The 17,213-nt window shown below is 38.3% G+C and overlaps 3 protein-coding genes across 3 annotated transcripts; all 3 read left to right on the top strand.

The window, feature by feature from the left end:
* The first annotated feature begins 256 nt into the window (after positions 1-256).
* LOC102808599 (uncharacterized) lies at positions 257-7,548 on the top strand. The gene is made up of 6 exons (XM_085501840.1): positions 257-434; positions 5,216-5,284; positions 5,508-5,699; positions 6,089-6,234; positions 6,731-6,905; positions 7,006-7,548. The coding sequence occupies exons 1-6, from the start codon at positions 257-259 to the stop codon at positions 7,341-7,343; spliced, it is 1,098 nt and encodes a 365-aa protein (XP_085357966.1). The 3' UTR covers positions 7,344-7,548.
* A 2,483-nt stretch (positions 7,549-10,031) lies between these two features.
* On the top strand, positions 10,032-11,354 carry LOC144348038 (uncharacterized). The gene has a single exon (XM_078007538.1). It carries the CDS (start codon positions 10,032-10,034, stop codon positions 11,040-11,042), a length of 1,011 nt encoding a protein of 336 aa, XP_077863664.1. The 3' UTR covers positions 11,043-11,354.
* A 2,990-nt stretch (positions 11,355-14,344) lies between these two features.
* Positions 14,345-15,928, top strand: LOC100372962 (uncharacterized). The gene is made up of 2 exons (NM_001191053.1): positions 14,345-14,591; positions 15,139-15,928. Exons 1-2 carry the CDS (start codon positions 14,382-14,384, stop codon positions 15,235-15,237), a joined length of 309 nt encoding a protein of 102 aa, NP_001177982.1. The 5' UTR covers positions 14,345-14,381; the 3' UTR covers positions 15,238-15,928.
* Positions 15,929-17,213: the final 1,285 nt, after the last annotated feature.

Raw genomic sequence — 17,213 nt, 5'->3', positions numbered from 1 at the left:
ATGATTGACAGTCATACTGTGTGTTTCCGGGATGTGCACTAAGACCAAGCATATAATATTTAATATTTGCTAGTTAAGTTCGAAACGTCTATTTTGAATAGTTACTTATAAGTTATAGTATAATTGCCTATTGTTATCATATTTTTCGGTCCGAGCAGCGTTAATTTTTATTTACTACTGCGGCGTACTGCCACGTCACTTTGATGGCACCTTGATACCGAAGAGTGGAGAGATTAATCACGTGATCATATAAAACATGAGAATCCGTCAGTGCCGTGAGTGTGTGACTGATTACAGTGTTCCTCATGGTGAAACAGACGGACTTAAAATGCTCTATAAATTACTGATTTTGTGTTTTCAGGACATTAAAGATGCCGAACGAATGATGTATGAATATATTAGTGACACATCAGTATCTACAGGTATTAATATAAGTAAGTAATTAAGTCAACTGTACGATGAATTAAAGTTAAAGCGATGGTCGTCGTTCAACGCGTTCGACTTTCGTGTAAACAAACAATAGATTTTCCCATAGACTATGGTTTTACCCGCGCTGTGTTCGTCACATGAGACCTATGAATGTCTAGTACAATAGTTGTCACTTTGCAGTCAGTGTAACACGTTCTTCATATTCTCGTTTTAGGTGATTGTCTTCCACGCTCTGTACAGCAGAAGAAGTCCAATGTCAAGAACATTCGTCGTCCCGTAATCGGAAATGAGATACATTTCATGTTGTGTGAGGATTGCTATAAACAATCGTACAACTGTCATCGTGGAAGAGTTTTGAAACCATTTGACAATAAAAGAATAATTTAATTTCTGTTTGATGACTTCACTCATTCCAACAATGCTTCGTTACTTAACCAGGGAGCTGTAATGAGACAGCTCCCTGCTTATACAAATCATTGCCATTCATCTGTTCATATCTGTGGTTGCATGTATATTTTGAGTAATAAACACTACCAAACTGTTCCTTTATTTGTTATGTCGAGTGGATTGAATTTGCGTATTTTGATTATTTATGAATGACTTGCACCATTTTAAAGCAGCTGTATCAACATACTATAGTCTGGTTAAACATGGAAGGTTTCTACCATCCATATCGGTCCTCATTATCGACATGAAATTTTCGGCACATTTAATATGGCGGTAGCAATGCCTGAAAAATATTACACTGTCACGTGACATATACAAAAAGGCGTTGATTTTAACGCGCACATTATGCCCGAATTATTGTGTTGAGCTTTTCAACAAATTGGTAGATGCTGAGTTGGCCACGCCCATATTTTAGAAACTACGTAAAACCACGTCCAAATCGTAACACGATGTCCGTAATTCGAACAATTCGGCATCTCGACTGACAGGGTCATGAACATGATGCGGACCTATACTGTCACAGTGGTTTGGTCGAGATTTGCCAAGAATGAAACCCATTAAGTACGAATAAGTTTCAATTACAGAACTTCACGTTTTGACAGTACAATTCGTTATTCTGTGTGATGTTTCTCCATGTGGAATTATGAGCTATTTACGCTGTGAAGTTCGGGTCATCGTCGTGTGAACATACTCAATTTTCTGTCCCTGTTCGCAAAACTAATAAAACAACGGCAAATGTTATAATTGGCCGGTTGGTTGTGAATATATAATTTTGATGATAAAAACGATGTATTTTAAGACACTGAATGTGTCAATAAAACCAATAAGGCGATGTCTTAATGATGGGATTATTGATTGTCAATGATTTTGTTTTGCTTGTTTTTTTTTTATTAATTATATACACACCTGTTTTGGGTCACGTCACAGATGGTATAATTTCTGGAATACTTTCACCAGTTTATTCACTCACGACATGGAGGTAGAAAAGAGACCTCCATGCTCACGACGAGCTTTGGCACAATAGATAGCATTTCGTTTCCAGACCGGGAATAAAGGAACTGGTGTAGGTTTAACAGTTTGTTGACGTTGAGGTTGGTAAAACGTGCTTTTTCAATTCACACGTTTATAGGTGCGATTCGAGACACCAGTATTTGAAACATACTGCTCTTTTGGCGGAGTAAAGCTGTGAGTAAAGATTAACACGTTATTAACAACCACGTTAAGCGGTTCCTTTAACTACAGTCTGACAGAGAAATTAACCGGTGTTGGTAGGCGGGTTTTGATGTCCAAAATTGTGATAACATAATATTTTCAATGCATATAATTAATTATTATTTCAATAATTACAACATTTCCTCTAAATAAACAAAATATCGAGTCAAAACTTGAGTTAGGGTAAATGTCTGTGTATATCTCAATCATCCAAACTTTAAAATGTTACCCTCGAGCCCCAAAACATGGATACGAGTAAACTGATAAGATCGGCGCATTTATTAAAACAAATATGTATTGTTACAAAAAGTTTAATATTACCTCGGAAAATTAACGAGCATATATTTTTCGTGCGTGTAGAAACAAGGTTGAGAACATTAGTTATTTCGTTCAACGTCATTCCAACCAAATACGATGATCCTATCGAATGTAACATGCCATACATCAATCGCTGTCGCACGGTGGCGCTCACCAAAAGTGGTGAATTGATAGACCATTAGGCGCAGTGATTAACAGTCATACTGGATGTTTCCGGGATATGCATCCGACCAAGTAGTGTAACTACATGTGTCTGTGAAGACAACAGGCGGGAAGAGGTGCATACGTAGTGTAACGTCTGTCAGACAACAGTCCGACCTGAGACTAGTACCTCGACTAGTAATCTACGAATAACAATGTATCTGATGAACTTGTTTTGTTCCGTACGCCCTCTATAAACAAATGTGGTTAATCTCAGGCCCATATACACTATGCAATCCCTCTTTAATAGAGGAAATGTGTGAGAATAATTAATCAAGAAATCTTATCAGGTGTGTAACAACGCGATGATGGTAGAATGAATGGGAGTGTAAAGTGAATGGGTCTACGCCATGTATTCGAATACTAGGTCTGAAGGGGGTTTACTTTTGTCCTCTTATCCCGGAAACATACATTATAGTTGTAAATCAATACATCTCTCGATCAACCAACACACGTGCAATAACATATCAAAACATTTTGCGCGAAAAATACTGTCTAAAGTGGAAACAATCCTTACCAACATTTGTCAAGAACAATGAAGTCACCCTAATCACAAAAACATTAATTAAGAATTAATGTTCTTCAAGTAATACTTTATGTGCAGTATTAATCTCAATAAATCTCATAGAACAATAAATATATCATGAATTATATATAAAGTTAATAAAAATAATAGTACAGCAACATGTGTTCCTCAATTATAGAATAATATAATAACAAGAATAGTGTAAAAGCTCCTAAACAAGCAATCTGTCGGCTGATATAGTTCCGCTCTTTTAGATGCAAATAAGAAAGGAATATCAAATCAATCAGTCCAGCCATTGTTAAGAAACAAATTGAGAATGAGGATCCCGAAGATTTGAAACGATGTAGTGTGATGTTGCCATAGGTTTGTGAAACCATACCTCTTCTGTAAAATATATGCTAAAATGTACCTGTTTATAATAATTTCCGCGTGTGTAAAAACAAAGATGAGAACACAGGACAAAAGTTACTCAGTTCAAAGTACATTCCAGTGAAATACAATGGTTCTGTACTGTGTACAATCACAGTCCCTCTGACTGTGGTACAATATAACATGCACTAATTCAATGGCTGTCACAAGATGGCGATCACCGAAAGAGGAACTCATACGTCTGTCGATGTATCCATGGATGCACTGATTGACAGTCATACGGTATGTTTCCGGGATATTCATCAGACCAAGCACACCGTGAGAGAAAGAGTGTGTGACGTGTTTGTGAAGACAAAGAAGGGAGAGACGCGCACGTTTAACGTCTGTCGGTTAAAATGAAGTAATTGACACCATTATTTCCGACCACTGTACTTTACGGACGGTTTTTGTTTTACAACCCCCCCCCCCCCCATAAACGAATGTGTTCCCGGTGTGTATTTTTTTCGTATCCTCTAAAGTTTCAATAAATATATCATACAGTTCCTCCTTCAAAGAGGGAGTGTGTGAGGAATATTATTCGGGAAGTGTATCCATCAACTCACATGCAAATACCTCTTTATCGTTTTCACTGGCAAAATTTTGGTGAGCGCCACCATGCGACAACAATTGATTTACTGCCGTGTGAACACGACCATCGTATTTGGTTTTGAATTTGTGCTGAACTGAATAACTTTTGACCATAGACTCTACAGAGTACACGCTTATGTTCTCATCCTTTTTTTACGTGCCCGTCCTTTTGTACTCATATTGCCAAGCACGTCATCCCGCATTGCATGTCGAGCAAATGCCGGAATAAAGCGCCATCACACGACGTATTTCAGTAATGTATCGCTGGTGCAAATACAATATCGCAAATTATTAGGCGATGAACGATTTCTTTGTGCCGGATCCTGGGTTTTCACATTTTAAATGGTAAACAATTAAAACCGTTGTTTAAGTCCCAGATATAATCCACTGAATCCAAATGTTACGCCGAGTACCTTTTCTAGCACACCCATGTTTGGGAAAAACAAGACACAATTATTGTCCATGTATTAAAGAATAAGAATCATAAAGTGTACTAATAGTTTGTATTAACTGTATTCATTCCTTCGCTGTAGACACAGGGAAAACCACAGTATGGGCAATAAAGAAGGTGTTCACCTTGATGTCTAACGAGTTTCCGGTGACTTCTCGTCAGTGATTGGTTGTCCACACTCGGGAAGAACCGTTTCTGATTGGTTCACATTGCAAGCTTAGAGCGCCATCACACGCCAGTCAGTAAGTGTATATAAAGAGAACCACGCTGCGCACTAAAGTATTAATAAGGGTTTAATTATCAGTGCTCGTATTCTACAAATTTACTTTGAAGGTATTCTCTTGAGAAATCTGTGAGGACTGTACCGGTAAGTATGCAGTAAAATCATAGACCATGTTTTTAAGACGCTCCAGCTGATGCACTCATTCTATGAACTTGACATTCTTTTTCTTATAGCGTAGTAATTGTTTTACTATAAATACACATTATGAACTGAACTGTGTCACAGACTTTTGTTGTCATATGATCACTCCAGCAAAATTGACGATGATACTCCGGTAGAAAGACCTTGTCCATTTAGTTTAAGCACATCGTTAACGATTACTATATAATCAAAAATCTACATGTTTTTGCAGAGAAAAGAATGATTAAAATACAAAAGGAAACAATAGCTACCGAAGAAATGCTGACATCCGAGCTCACAGGTGTGTTGTTCATATATTTGAGTCAAATAATAGTGTTTCGCTATTTTGTTCACATAGTCATTGATTCCTCCACATTTGTTCATAGATTTATATAGGATATACATTGTATGTGTGACGTGAACGTATTTAATGTTGTGTACATGTAGCGTAGGAGAAACATCGTTCTTACGGGGATTCACTGCTAACGTATTTAACCATATTTCACCCCAATGCACTATTGCAGGTAATGCAGGTACATCTATTGCAGTAAAGCCAGCGGGTAATCCATGGAAGGTTCCGCTATCGATGAAATGTAGTGGCTGTCGTCAGAGCGTACCTAACAGTGATAAGTTATCTCATCTTGACGAATGTTGGTTTAACAATGATGGTCCATCTGATGTTTATTTATTAAATGCTCGAAGTGTCTATTGGGCTGGTAAGTGTGTGGCACTGGTGACTGTAATTACTATATGAATGTGCGGAGATTATCGATATACATAAACAGAAGCTGATTATATTCTATTGTATTGTGTATGCAAATACGTCTTCTAAAATTGTATAAAATAAACAATTATGTAAAGATCGAAATGCGGAAAAAATAAGCTTTCAGTAAAAATGGAAGAAAGGTCGACATTTTTATCGACTTAAAAAATGTCATACCGCCCTATTGTTAAGTTGGGGACTACGGTTAAAGGCGCCGGCGTACGTCAGTTCCGACTAAGCACCATTTCACCATTGTTTTCTTATAACATGTCTTCAACTTCGCATTCACTTATCCGTCTCAACAAATATAAAATAACAATACATTTGTATTGTTTGTTACAGAGAAGTTTGAATTGTATCTGGCCGTTCCATTAGATGCATCGTTTGAAGACATTGATTTATTACTTCGATTTACCTGGATGCAATGTTGTTTTGGTCATGCACGCTCTTTTGACGTATATGCTGCTGATGCATTTACGAACTTAAAGGTATGTATGAATCTAAACATTATTAGTAATATGACGTCACAAGAAATACTATCACGATCACACGCAACGGTGAGCTGGGGTGTACGCTGTGTATTGTGAATACATTTTTTGCCAGTGGCGCCATATTGACTCAACAATAATGTGAAATAATTCACAGCTACGTTCCGAACCACTTTAAAGCTATAACAATGAGCTTTATTCAAGCATGCTTGAATGATACTGTGTATTTGTAGCAAAATTCTGTGAAGAATGCGGGTACAGTATACACGCACAACGTTCGATGCGCGCTCTGTAGTCTGGTTCCCTGCCCTATTTCAACGCTGAGGGCGGTGAAAACTTGGACAGGGAACCAGACTACGCGCTCTGGTGATACCTGCTGGAGTGCGCGAGATAACAGTGTCCATGACCAATTACACAATCAATTTTTGTCACATGGTTAAATCGTTACCTCATGTTTTGATTACTAATGTTAATTTGATATTGATATTGTTTTCAGGACACCGATGACGACCCTGACCCTGTAATGACACTGACGACAGCATATGGACTTATGGTCGGTGACGACATAGGTCCAATAGATACTCCATTACGTCAGTATCTTCAAGATGGCGTACGAATGACGTATGACTATGGCGGCAACTACACTACATCGATATTTGTAGATTATATAGGTGAGTTATTAAACCAGCTTTACAATGAATGCACAGATTTACATTTACTAAGTATTTGTAGTCGATGTAACCCGCTTTTCGTATTCTCTTCCAATTTTAGGTGAACGACGTCTAAAACGCCCTCTACAACAAGAGAAGGCCAATGTCAAAATCATTCGTCCCTTGATAAGAAATGAGATGCTTGTCATGCCATGTGCACATTGTTATCGGAAATCAACGATGTTTTTCATGGATGATGGTCCTTACGACAGCGACGAAAGTGATGACGATAATGATGATAATGTCCGTGAAGAAGATGACGACGACTGCGGGATGAAGTTTTTTTGTTCAAAAGCTTGTTCAATATCTCAGGGTCATCGTGGAAGAGTTTTGAAACCGTTTCTCAATTCACCGAGATCAGGAATTTGTACATACAGAGGAAAGAATTACTTCGATTGATAGATTTTACCAAATTTTATACCGATGACGTCATGTATGCTAACAATGTCGGCTATGATTGTAATTGTTCAGCAGAATTCTGTGTTATCAGTACAAATTTGTTACGTTGAGTACATGTGGCCATTATTGCAGGAATACAAAATATGTACCATTAGTGTGACTATTATGAAACGTACAATATGAGAAATAAATATTACAGATTAAACATGCTTTCTCTGTGTTTTTTATGTAAAAGTTATATTGATTGGACTGCATTTCCTTATTATAAATCCCCATATCAACCCCTATTTACGGCATTTTTTTGGCAGTGACAAATGTGATTAAAATTACACTGTTTAACTTCTTACCGGGCCACAGTAAGCGAGTAGAGAACGCTACACGGAAGTTTAAACATCCTCATTATGTATATATTTCAGGCCACGAGGATGAAGAAAATTGTATCCCATGGAACGGATATATCTCAAAATTAGTGACATATGGTAAAAAACAGAATGTCTTACATGTTACTTTGTGGTATCTTGAAGTATTAGAAAAAATATTGTAGTGTTTTTTTCAACGAGGAAATGTATGTTCACTGTCACAGTGGTCTATGGAAACCGTTGCTATATAATAGCATTGTATGTGGTTACTGACGAATTAAACAGACGCGCTGTAATCGAGCCACTCGGAATACGCGTGATCTTACAGCAAACGTAAAATCAACTATTGGTGAAACTAATGTGTATGACTGCAATTCGGAGATCTGATAATAGTTTATTTTGGCAAGCTGTTGATCGATGTACTACTGACTCATTCGAATATTATTCATAGAGTTATTCACGTAATTATGTCGAAAATTAGTGTTGATCACTTTCACTCACAAGTTACAAGTCACGAATTTTGGTATTATAAGAATACATTATTCATTGGCATTTTAGGTCTATTACGTCAAATGTTGCATGAATTGCGGAAAGTGTTTTAGGTTTTGCCTGGAATTGGAATTTTTAGATGCGACTCGTCGTGACTCCATTTAAAAGCATTGGAGCAAATAATTGCACTGTAACAAACAATCTAACGGGGAACCGAAACGATTGTCAACAGTCGGACGTGTTGAGAACTATTATAATATTGAACGACTCGTTTTCTCAGTGTGCAACTTTCATGACGGTCATTTTATCATCACCGCCAGACTGGGATGCAGTAAAACCATTTATTTTTACTATTTTAATATTCTGATCATATTCACTTGGTTTCAGTCACTGCTTTGCCGATGAGTTCTATTGTTATTTTACATGTACACGTGTATTTAATGTACAGGATTAATAGCTAAATTAAAACCCGGGGAGTAATTAATGCATTTACAGTACTTGGTGAAGATGGTGACAACATCATCTCCTAATATACCACCTCCATGCGTGTATAAACCGTGATAGACAGACTAATTTGCGTTGTTTTGAGTGATTTTTAAACAGCCACAAATCAGACCCTATTTATTGTGTTACACGGAAAATGACAATTTTGGTGAAAACAAGCATGGAGCTAAAAAAAGAGCTCCATGAATCGAGCAAGTTTGTTTAAAGTATAGTTGTATAATATAAGTTCAAATGAAACTGCATATTCTTTCATAAGTTTCATAAGAACGACTTTAATAGTTCGGTAAACATGTTTAGATCTCCACTGTAATCACGTTGAAGTTTGTGAACCGGCTAATACCAGAAACTGTCTCACTGTGACGCATGCGCAGACATTAGTCCGGCAGTTCAAAGTCCATTGAACAGCCCCAGCTTTGTTATTAACAGTAATACACGCAGTATTTTTAAGGTGAGTAATATTCTAAATTATTGGGTTCATATGTGTATATGACGTCACTATACTATATGCATTATATACACCCTTAATGTAGTCTTTATTTGGTTTCATACACAGTTCATAATTTAACACGGCATTCTGTAATCGACCATGCGGGATAATCTCCATTTAAAATATACACCAATAAGAACATATAATGTATCACCTGGGATGAATAGCATCTCCATACATCACTTGATTTCGTTGTAGATGCATGTAATGCACGTGAATATCCTTGGGATTATTTTAGTGTTATGTATATACTAGTATACTAGCGTGGAGTTAATATTTAACTAAAATTGTGAATGCGAAGGGCGCGACTTGTCCTCGATATGACTCCGCATGATCATAAACGCCTGACCAATTCAGTTTCTCCTCCCATCTTATTCCCGACTGCCGTCCCGGCTTCCACCCCTCCATCACACATGATTGCGACATGGATACCGTCCTGGGAACGTGTATTTAAAATGCAAGGTTCACCAGTGTCAATCTCTCTGAAAGCACCGTGATTGTAAGTATGAGCAGCAAACTGTATTGATGTCCTCGTTTTATAGACCGGCGGTAGTCTGTGTTCGAATTCATCACGCCGAATACGTCGCATGAGACAACCATGTAGAACACGGCGCGTCGTGACGACCACCGCCCTTTAATTAACTTATCCTAATGTACTCTAACTTATATTTATTATATTTTCTTGCAGACTCTAAATATGAAATAAGACTCAATATCAGATTGGCCGATGTAGTGATGTCATCACCAAACTTCTCAGCTGTGACGTCATCTACCAACAAAAAACGCTACTTGATCTTATCGGCGTTTATGCTTTTCTCTATTGCATGTTGTATCATATTGTCTTATAACATGGCCGATATTATTGGTGTGGTGCCATGGAAACGTACTAGTGTTTTACCTGCTAATAGAAACAACACCTTAGGCAGTGAAGACAAATTTTACATCGCGAAAAATACCACTGCATCGTCGTTAATTTTAAACACCACTGTAGCTTCAAATATATCACGAGATGCCGTGCCAAGTAACAGTACATATACCAATAAAGCTAAGATAGAAGACGTTGCATATTATGGCCAAGGAGAAGCACCCTTCTTCAAAGACACCGTCGTACCAAACGTTGCTCATTTTATTTGGTTCAGCAACCATACGTTTCGATTCTACCATCTCCTAAGCATACTTAGCGCGCACAAAATCATGAAAGCTGATCGCATTTTATTTCACACTGACTCTGAACCTGAGGGAGCATACTGGGACGAACTGAAACAAAAGGTACCCGAACTAGAAATAATTCACCGTGACCCACCATTAACCATCTTTAACTTAACTTTGAATGCGAGATGGCACCAGGCAGATATTGCGAGTCTCGAAATTCTCATGGAACATGGCGGTGTGTACATGGACCCAGATATATTTGTAGTACAGCCATTGGATTATTTACGTCATTACGAGTGCGTCATGGGACGGGAAATCCCCGGTTTTATCGCTAAGGGAATCATCTTTGCAAATAAAGATTCCCAGTTTCTTCGGCTTTATTACGATGGTTACAGGCGATACGATCGCTCGTGTTGGAATTGCAATTCTTTAAGATATCCTAATTATTTGGCGGCAAAATACCCCCGACTTATCCACGTTGAAGAGCAGAGTCTGATTTATCCTCCCGGAAGTAGATGGAGAGCGATGTTTTATGGGAATTTCCGGTGGTGGGTTGATAATTTTACTGTCCATATATGGATTAGAAACTTTGAACGACGTGATAAGAATGTCGTCATCTCGCCGCAGACGATAAAGACAATGACCAGTGCTTTCGGTGAGATGTGTAGATTCATATACTATGACGAACAACCCAACAAAGACACGTGACACAAGTTCGGGACAAGGGGTCACGTGGATAACGTACGCATTTATTGTAATATAATTTAGATTCATGCTCGAAAGCTAGTGTAATGTTATCAATCTTCCGAATTCTTAATGCATATATTTCACGAAGAATTATAACGACAGAAATTGCATTGCTTTTGTTTTCATAAAAGTTGACGATAAAAAAGAAATATTCTTCCAGTTTAGTCACTGTTGGCGCTTTCCTCCATTAAATAACAGTTGCCAATTCTGTATGTTCTTTTCACAGTCAGCTGGCGCACACGTGATAATAAAATAAATACGATATTTACTATATGGGGGCCGCCATCTTGAATGACGCATAAAACTAAATAAGAGACAAGTTGTGAAAGTGTTTTTCAGATTCCTACAAATCAGGACAAAAATACCAATCTTTCACAAAAATACGGTCCGTTGGGGTTATAACAAAATTCGGCCTAATTCGTCGTTTTTGTGTGGAAAAATCCCTTGCGTACGAACACCTAATTACGCGAAGAACCTATATTTTATATGTACCGCACGCGAGTTGGCCGTGTATGTCATCTCTTAGCTGTTCAAATTCTGTCCCTTTCACAAGCACACTTTGAGCACCCGTATTCTAAGCTGTGATACCAAAATATATAAGCTTCAACTTTAATAGGGTTTAATAAAACTCAAACCGGCTTTGAATTAACAAGATGTATTCCATGCAGTTTGTAGGTCATTGTGCGTTAGTGATATGATACCAGTGTAGTTGACTTCAATGCACTTTATACTGTAAAATGACTAATTTTCACTGGGTTTAAATCTTGCTGATTTACCATTTCAGGCATATTCAGTGGGTTTTAAATCCACGGTTTTATCATTTAGATAATGTGTTCTATGCTAAATGTTATATATTCACTAGGTTTTAATTTAGCACATTTTTTAGTCAGCGAAATAAGCTAAATTAAAACCCAGTGAATAATTAACCCTTTACAGTATTTATTTATTTATTTTACACAAAACTGACTAGAAATAGCACAGCAGTATGAATATTAATAACTGCAGTTATGTGCCACTGTATTCGGGCACTCAGACGATGTTGTCCACTGTTTTATTTTATCAACGAGATTGGACACACGACTCGGTTTAATTGACTGAAGACGCGGCAACATTGGATGATGATCAGTAGGTTGTCATGACAGAGTTCAACGTATTTATATTAGAGGGATAATTTCCCTCCAGAGCTTTCTATTCTGTACGTTGGATCATATAGCTTATCAACATGAGAGTTGATACTTCAACATCAATCATAGTCTTTGAATGCGCCTAACAATCTTTTTTCACTGGGGCAGTGTGGGTAATATGGGAAATTGAGTCCCATAGTGGGGATTTGGACAGCGTGTATGTGCCCGTATACACACATGTTTGAGGTCAGGGATTGTTGCAACAGCGCCAGTTTATGCCCATCCTTGGGGGATTGCAATATTGTCATTGTTTTTTTTGAGTGGGGGATTTGAGAATGCCAAGAAAATAAACGTCGAATTCCCCTATTCAGCCCCCATGTGGAAAACATTGTGCGTGGACCTATGATTGAAATGTTTTTCAAAAAGCATAGTATGACAGATTTATTGTTCGTTTCTAGAAACATCTCGCGAAAAGGATTGATCATTATACACTTTGATTGAAACTGTCTGGAGAGATGAAAATGACAAGCAAATCGTACAAAAAACAAATACATTTTGATAAGAAAAAGCCGAAAAGTGTGTTGAAATATCATCAAAACCACAGTCGCTCTATCACGTGGGGGGACATTATACCAGTTTCCCTACTGAATTTTCTGACGATCAGTCCCTAAGTAGCGAATTGTTAGTTAGCATCCAAGATTCCTGTGCTACATATGCACACGACTGGGAAGATGACCTCGATCACACCCTAGAATTCCAGCGGCGTGTTAAAATACAATAATAATTTACCATGTTTATCTCACAGCTTGATACGATCAAGAAACTGATCTGGCGTGTCTGGTTTTAGAAGTCTAAGCGATTTGTTGGCGGGGATAAGCGTACTATTTATATAAAACACGTTGTTTTCGGCTGAAGGGGTTTATTAGATGATTTTAACATCTTGAGTTTAAGATGTAGATAATTGGAAAAATATAAATTGTTGATCCATTAAAAGTAGGGTCACTGAATGATTTACCATGCGCCAAATTCGTTAAAATGACACGTGACAGCTATCTTAAATTGATATATTTTATCTCTTATATAGAACGTTATTTTGTGATTTTTTGCCAAGAAGACAAAAGTATGGTAATATTAGGCCTATACAATTTTAAGGTTAAATAAAGTTCAAATAAGATTTCAGAATTTAAAACAGAGACATTTGCCTTTAAAATAATGTCAATGCAATTGTAAGTCGCTAACGTAATTTTATGAATCGAACCGAACATTTTCCCACACTCCAATGCAATGTACATTTGCTGGAACTAGTGATGAAGCTGAATTTATTATTAAAAAGTAAATCATAATCAAAGGTGAGAGTGTCAATAGCCATACAAACCATTGCACATATATAAACCATGGACGACCCGACCCTGACAAGCTGCACGTACAACTTTCGAACTTTCAATCCGGTATTTAGGTGAAACCTGAAACTCGAGTCGACGTGTTGATGTCACTTGTGCCAGGGAGTGGAAACGAAATACACATAATTATATATACACATGCCCGGCGGTCCAAATGATTACGATTTCTTCACTTGTCTGGGGTGGTTGGTGGTGGTGGTGGTGGTGGTGGTGGTGGGGGGGGGTGTCGACGAGTATCGTAACGAGGTGCCAATGAAGACATCGCTAAGACATGTACTGTATTAGCTAAGTCTACAACACGAATTAATCAAAAGATGAATACGGAGAATTGTCAGTCTAAGGACCCCCCAACAAGGCAACATATACTTACCCCCCTTACACACTTCGTATTCGTCAATTTTAACTGACAAATAAGGGAAAAAACATGTAAATGGGCGTGAACCAAGCGCCTCATATGTTAAGGGACGAAGCGTTTGATGCGATGGAGATCAGAAACATTATGATGATAAAAAGGACTCTTTTAAATAATACTTAAAATTGAATTCAACTTTCATATTTGTTCTCGGCAGAAACATTATTTTATAAAAGTAGATAGAGAAATCAGCAATTAAATGCCACACTGTTAGGCATTTGTCAATCCCTACCAATGTCAAGAATGTAATCGGAAACTATCACGCTCACTCAGGGTGTTGTCGACCTATAAAAGCGTCAGCGAGACAGCCCCTTCTCTACTTGCAAACTATTTGGGAACGTAGAAACATCTGATTGTAGTCACCATGGCCAGAACAGCAGTTTTAGCGTTTGTCTTCCTTTCCTTGATAGCTATCGCTTTCTGTGTAACAGAAGCACCCGCGGCAGAGCCAACAGTCGCCCCAGCAGCAGGAACCGATGCTCCAGCTCCTGCAGCAGGAACTGATGCCCCAGCCGCTGGAACATCAGCACCTGAACCCGAACCATCCGCCAAATCCGCCGCTCCCGAACCACCAGTAAGTTTTGTCATTTTCTAATGTGCAACTATTGATTATTGATAGTTTGAAAGAGTGAGAATCGTTGACCATATATTTAGTGAACACGCCTAGGGTGGTTTGACAGTGTGAGCATCATTATCAACGTTTTTTTGTAGATGGATGAAATAAGTATAAACAAGTGTCATCCTTTTATCATATTTCATGGAATTGTGTAGAAGCTATGTCTTATCATTGTGAATGAATAGCGACGAATTTGGAATTTCAACACGTTTGTATTTTGATCGGAAGTCGATTCAAATATTCATATGAAATGTACGAAGTGTCGTCGATACTATCATGGCCGCGTAATTGGCGATTAGCTCCCCATCTTTCTATCGCCACGTAGACATAAATAGGGCGCTGACAAGAATTTCTAAATATTTGTATGGAATTTTCGTCTCCCAAGTGTTTTAACATTTGCTGGCTAAATGCCCATGGCGGTCTCTCCTTCTATTCGGAATAATTTTCAACTCTGTTTCCTATTTGGACTAGTAGCTAATCGGGTTTACTTCTCTTCTATTCGTAGGCAACTGAAGCACCCGAGCCCGACAGCAATGCTGGAGGCCGCGTAACTGCCAGTCTAGCTTTCATCGCCTCTTCGATGTTTATGGTAATCATGGCATAAGAAATACAGGGAAAGAAACACAAAAATAAATTCCATCCACCCTCGTGCTGAGTCACTATCAACTTACCCAGTATCTGACACCAATGTCGTCATGACAACATGAAGATGGCATGCCGGCTGTCTGAAGATAAACGATGACAAACGAAATCCACCCGTCACGTGACCTTGAAGCGCGTTGTAGGCACGAAGTTGTTGTTGAGGCTAGGGTTGTATGCCTGCCATCGCGATTCAGTTTGAACATTCGGAAGTCACGTGTCGCCTCAACAACAATTTTGTACCTTATCATCCAAGAAAAGAAACGATTGAATTGTGGAGGAACAATCTCCTTAAAAAAATTGTAGTGTCACCTTGTTGTATACTAAACGTGAATAACAAAAACGTCCAAATGATGCGCATGAGTGGAAATTACCATGGTAACCATGATTAGCTGAGTGGACGTTTTATAGCACAAGCTACAGTGCCTCTATCTTTACGTTGTTGCTATGGTAATCCTGAGGAAAATAATCTATCTTGGGTGTCATTGTGTTACGAAATGAGCATTACATGCCCTTTCAAGATAACTGTAGAGTTCCAGCCAGCATGGGATGTTTGAACATTCCATGAGGCCGCTGCAGATGTGTGAAAATACGTGATTAAGATGTGAGGCGACTTGTACGAGTAGACATTGTAATAAAACCACATTTTATCTTGATTATGTCTTGTCCGACTCGTTTTATTGGTGGCATAGTTTACATCACGGGAACGCCCACATTCCATTCCATTTATTTTCTCAACACAAAGTTGTCCAACTTTCAAGAGTAACATTAAACACATTAGTCAAAAATAAAATTGTAAATTCAGTTCCCCGTAGATTCCATACTGGTTTCCACGGCGTGGCTTCTTTTTCTTTTCCACGTAAAACGGAGTCGTCAAATTGTTCCAGAAATAATGTTTTGGCAAATAAAACCATCAAAAAAATGTTTAGGAAAAGGGGGACATAATTGCGAACACTTTCGATGAAGACCGGTGCATTGCAGCGTCCGAATTTCTTCCCCATAAAACAATCCGCCCTTGAGACAAACTGAATACATTAAACAATATAGGGTACAGAAGACAACGTTTAACTGTCCCCAACTCCAACTGCATCTGAGTCTGAACGGAAGAGTAATCGACACCCAATGAATTACAGTCTAACTGAAAACTGGTGTAAAATATGGTGGCCTCTGTGAAAGTGATAAATCGAAACAACGTGCGTGTTTCACCATATGCTGTCTATGTCAATGGTTTAATCACAATCTTTCAATCATATCGAGGGACTATGGAGAGATTTGACATTATTCCCTTTCGCACGCTAATCTTTACCGACAGGTGAAAAATTACATACATCTATCGATTTTGAAACATTTCGCAGTAAATATACAAACTTCCTTACAAACTATACCGTTGGTAATCGTCATGAGGGCGCTATTTTCCTGGTGCGTGAGTTACACATCAAAACCGGTATTGACATGTGATTGACTTTCTTGTCAACCACTTAGGCCAAAATTACATACATCTATCGATTTTGAAACATTTCGCAGTAGATATAGAGAGCGTATTAATTTAGACGATTTCCTTCATTACAAACTACACCGTTGGTAGTCGTTATGAGGGCGCTATTTGCCTGGTGCGTGAGTTACACATCAAAACCGGTATTGACGCTGTGTTAGTTCAACGGCGCGCGCGAAAAAAGAATCAGAGATGAATACTGTAACAACCGAGATAGCGGCGGGTTTTATAGTACAGCTGCAGCTCATTATTGCAATAGACGGAGACAAATTTACGGTAGCGTACAATCCGGGCTAAAATCGGTAAATGCACACACGAAGCTTTAGGTTGCAACTAATTCGTGAGGGTCAGGCAAAGTGCCATATATTTGCCGTTCCTTCAAGCAAGGACGTGGCCGAGTGCATCCTGAACAGCACTGTTTTGGTATCTCCTCAATCGGATTGGAATAA

Source organism: Saccoglossus kowalevskii, chromosome 7 (assembly GCF_978046115.1).
Source record: "Saccoglossus kowalevskii chromosome 7, keSacKowa6.1, whole genome shotgun sequence".
In the NCBI taxonomy this organism is placed as follows: domain Eukaryota; kingdom Metazoa; phylum Hemichordata; class Enteropneusta; family Harrimaniidae; genus Saccoglossus; species Saccoglossus kowalevskii.
The sequence above is the reverse complement of the archived record's forward strand: the minus strand, read 5'-3'. Positions and strand labels throughout refer to the sequence as shown.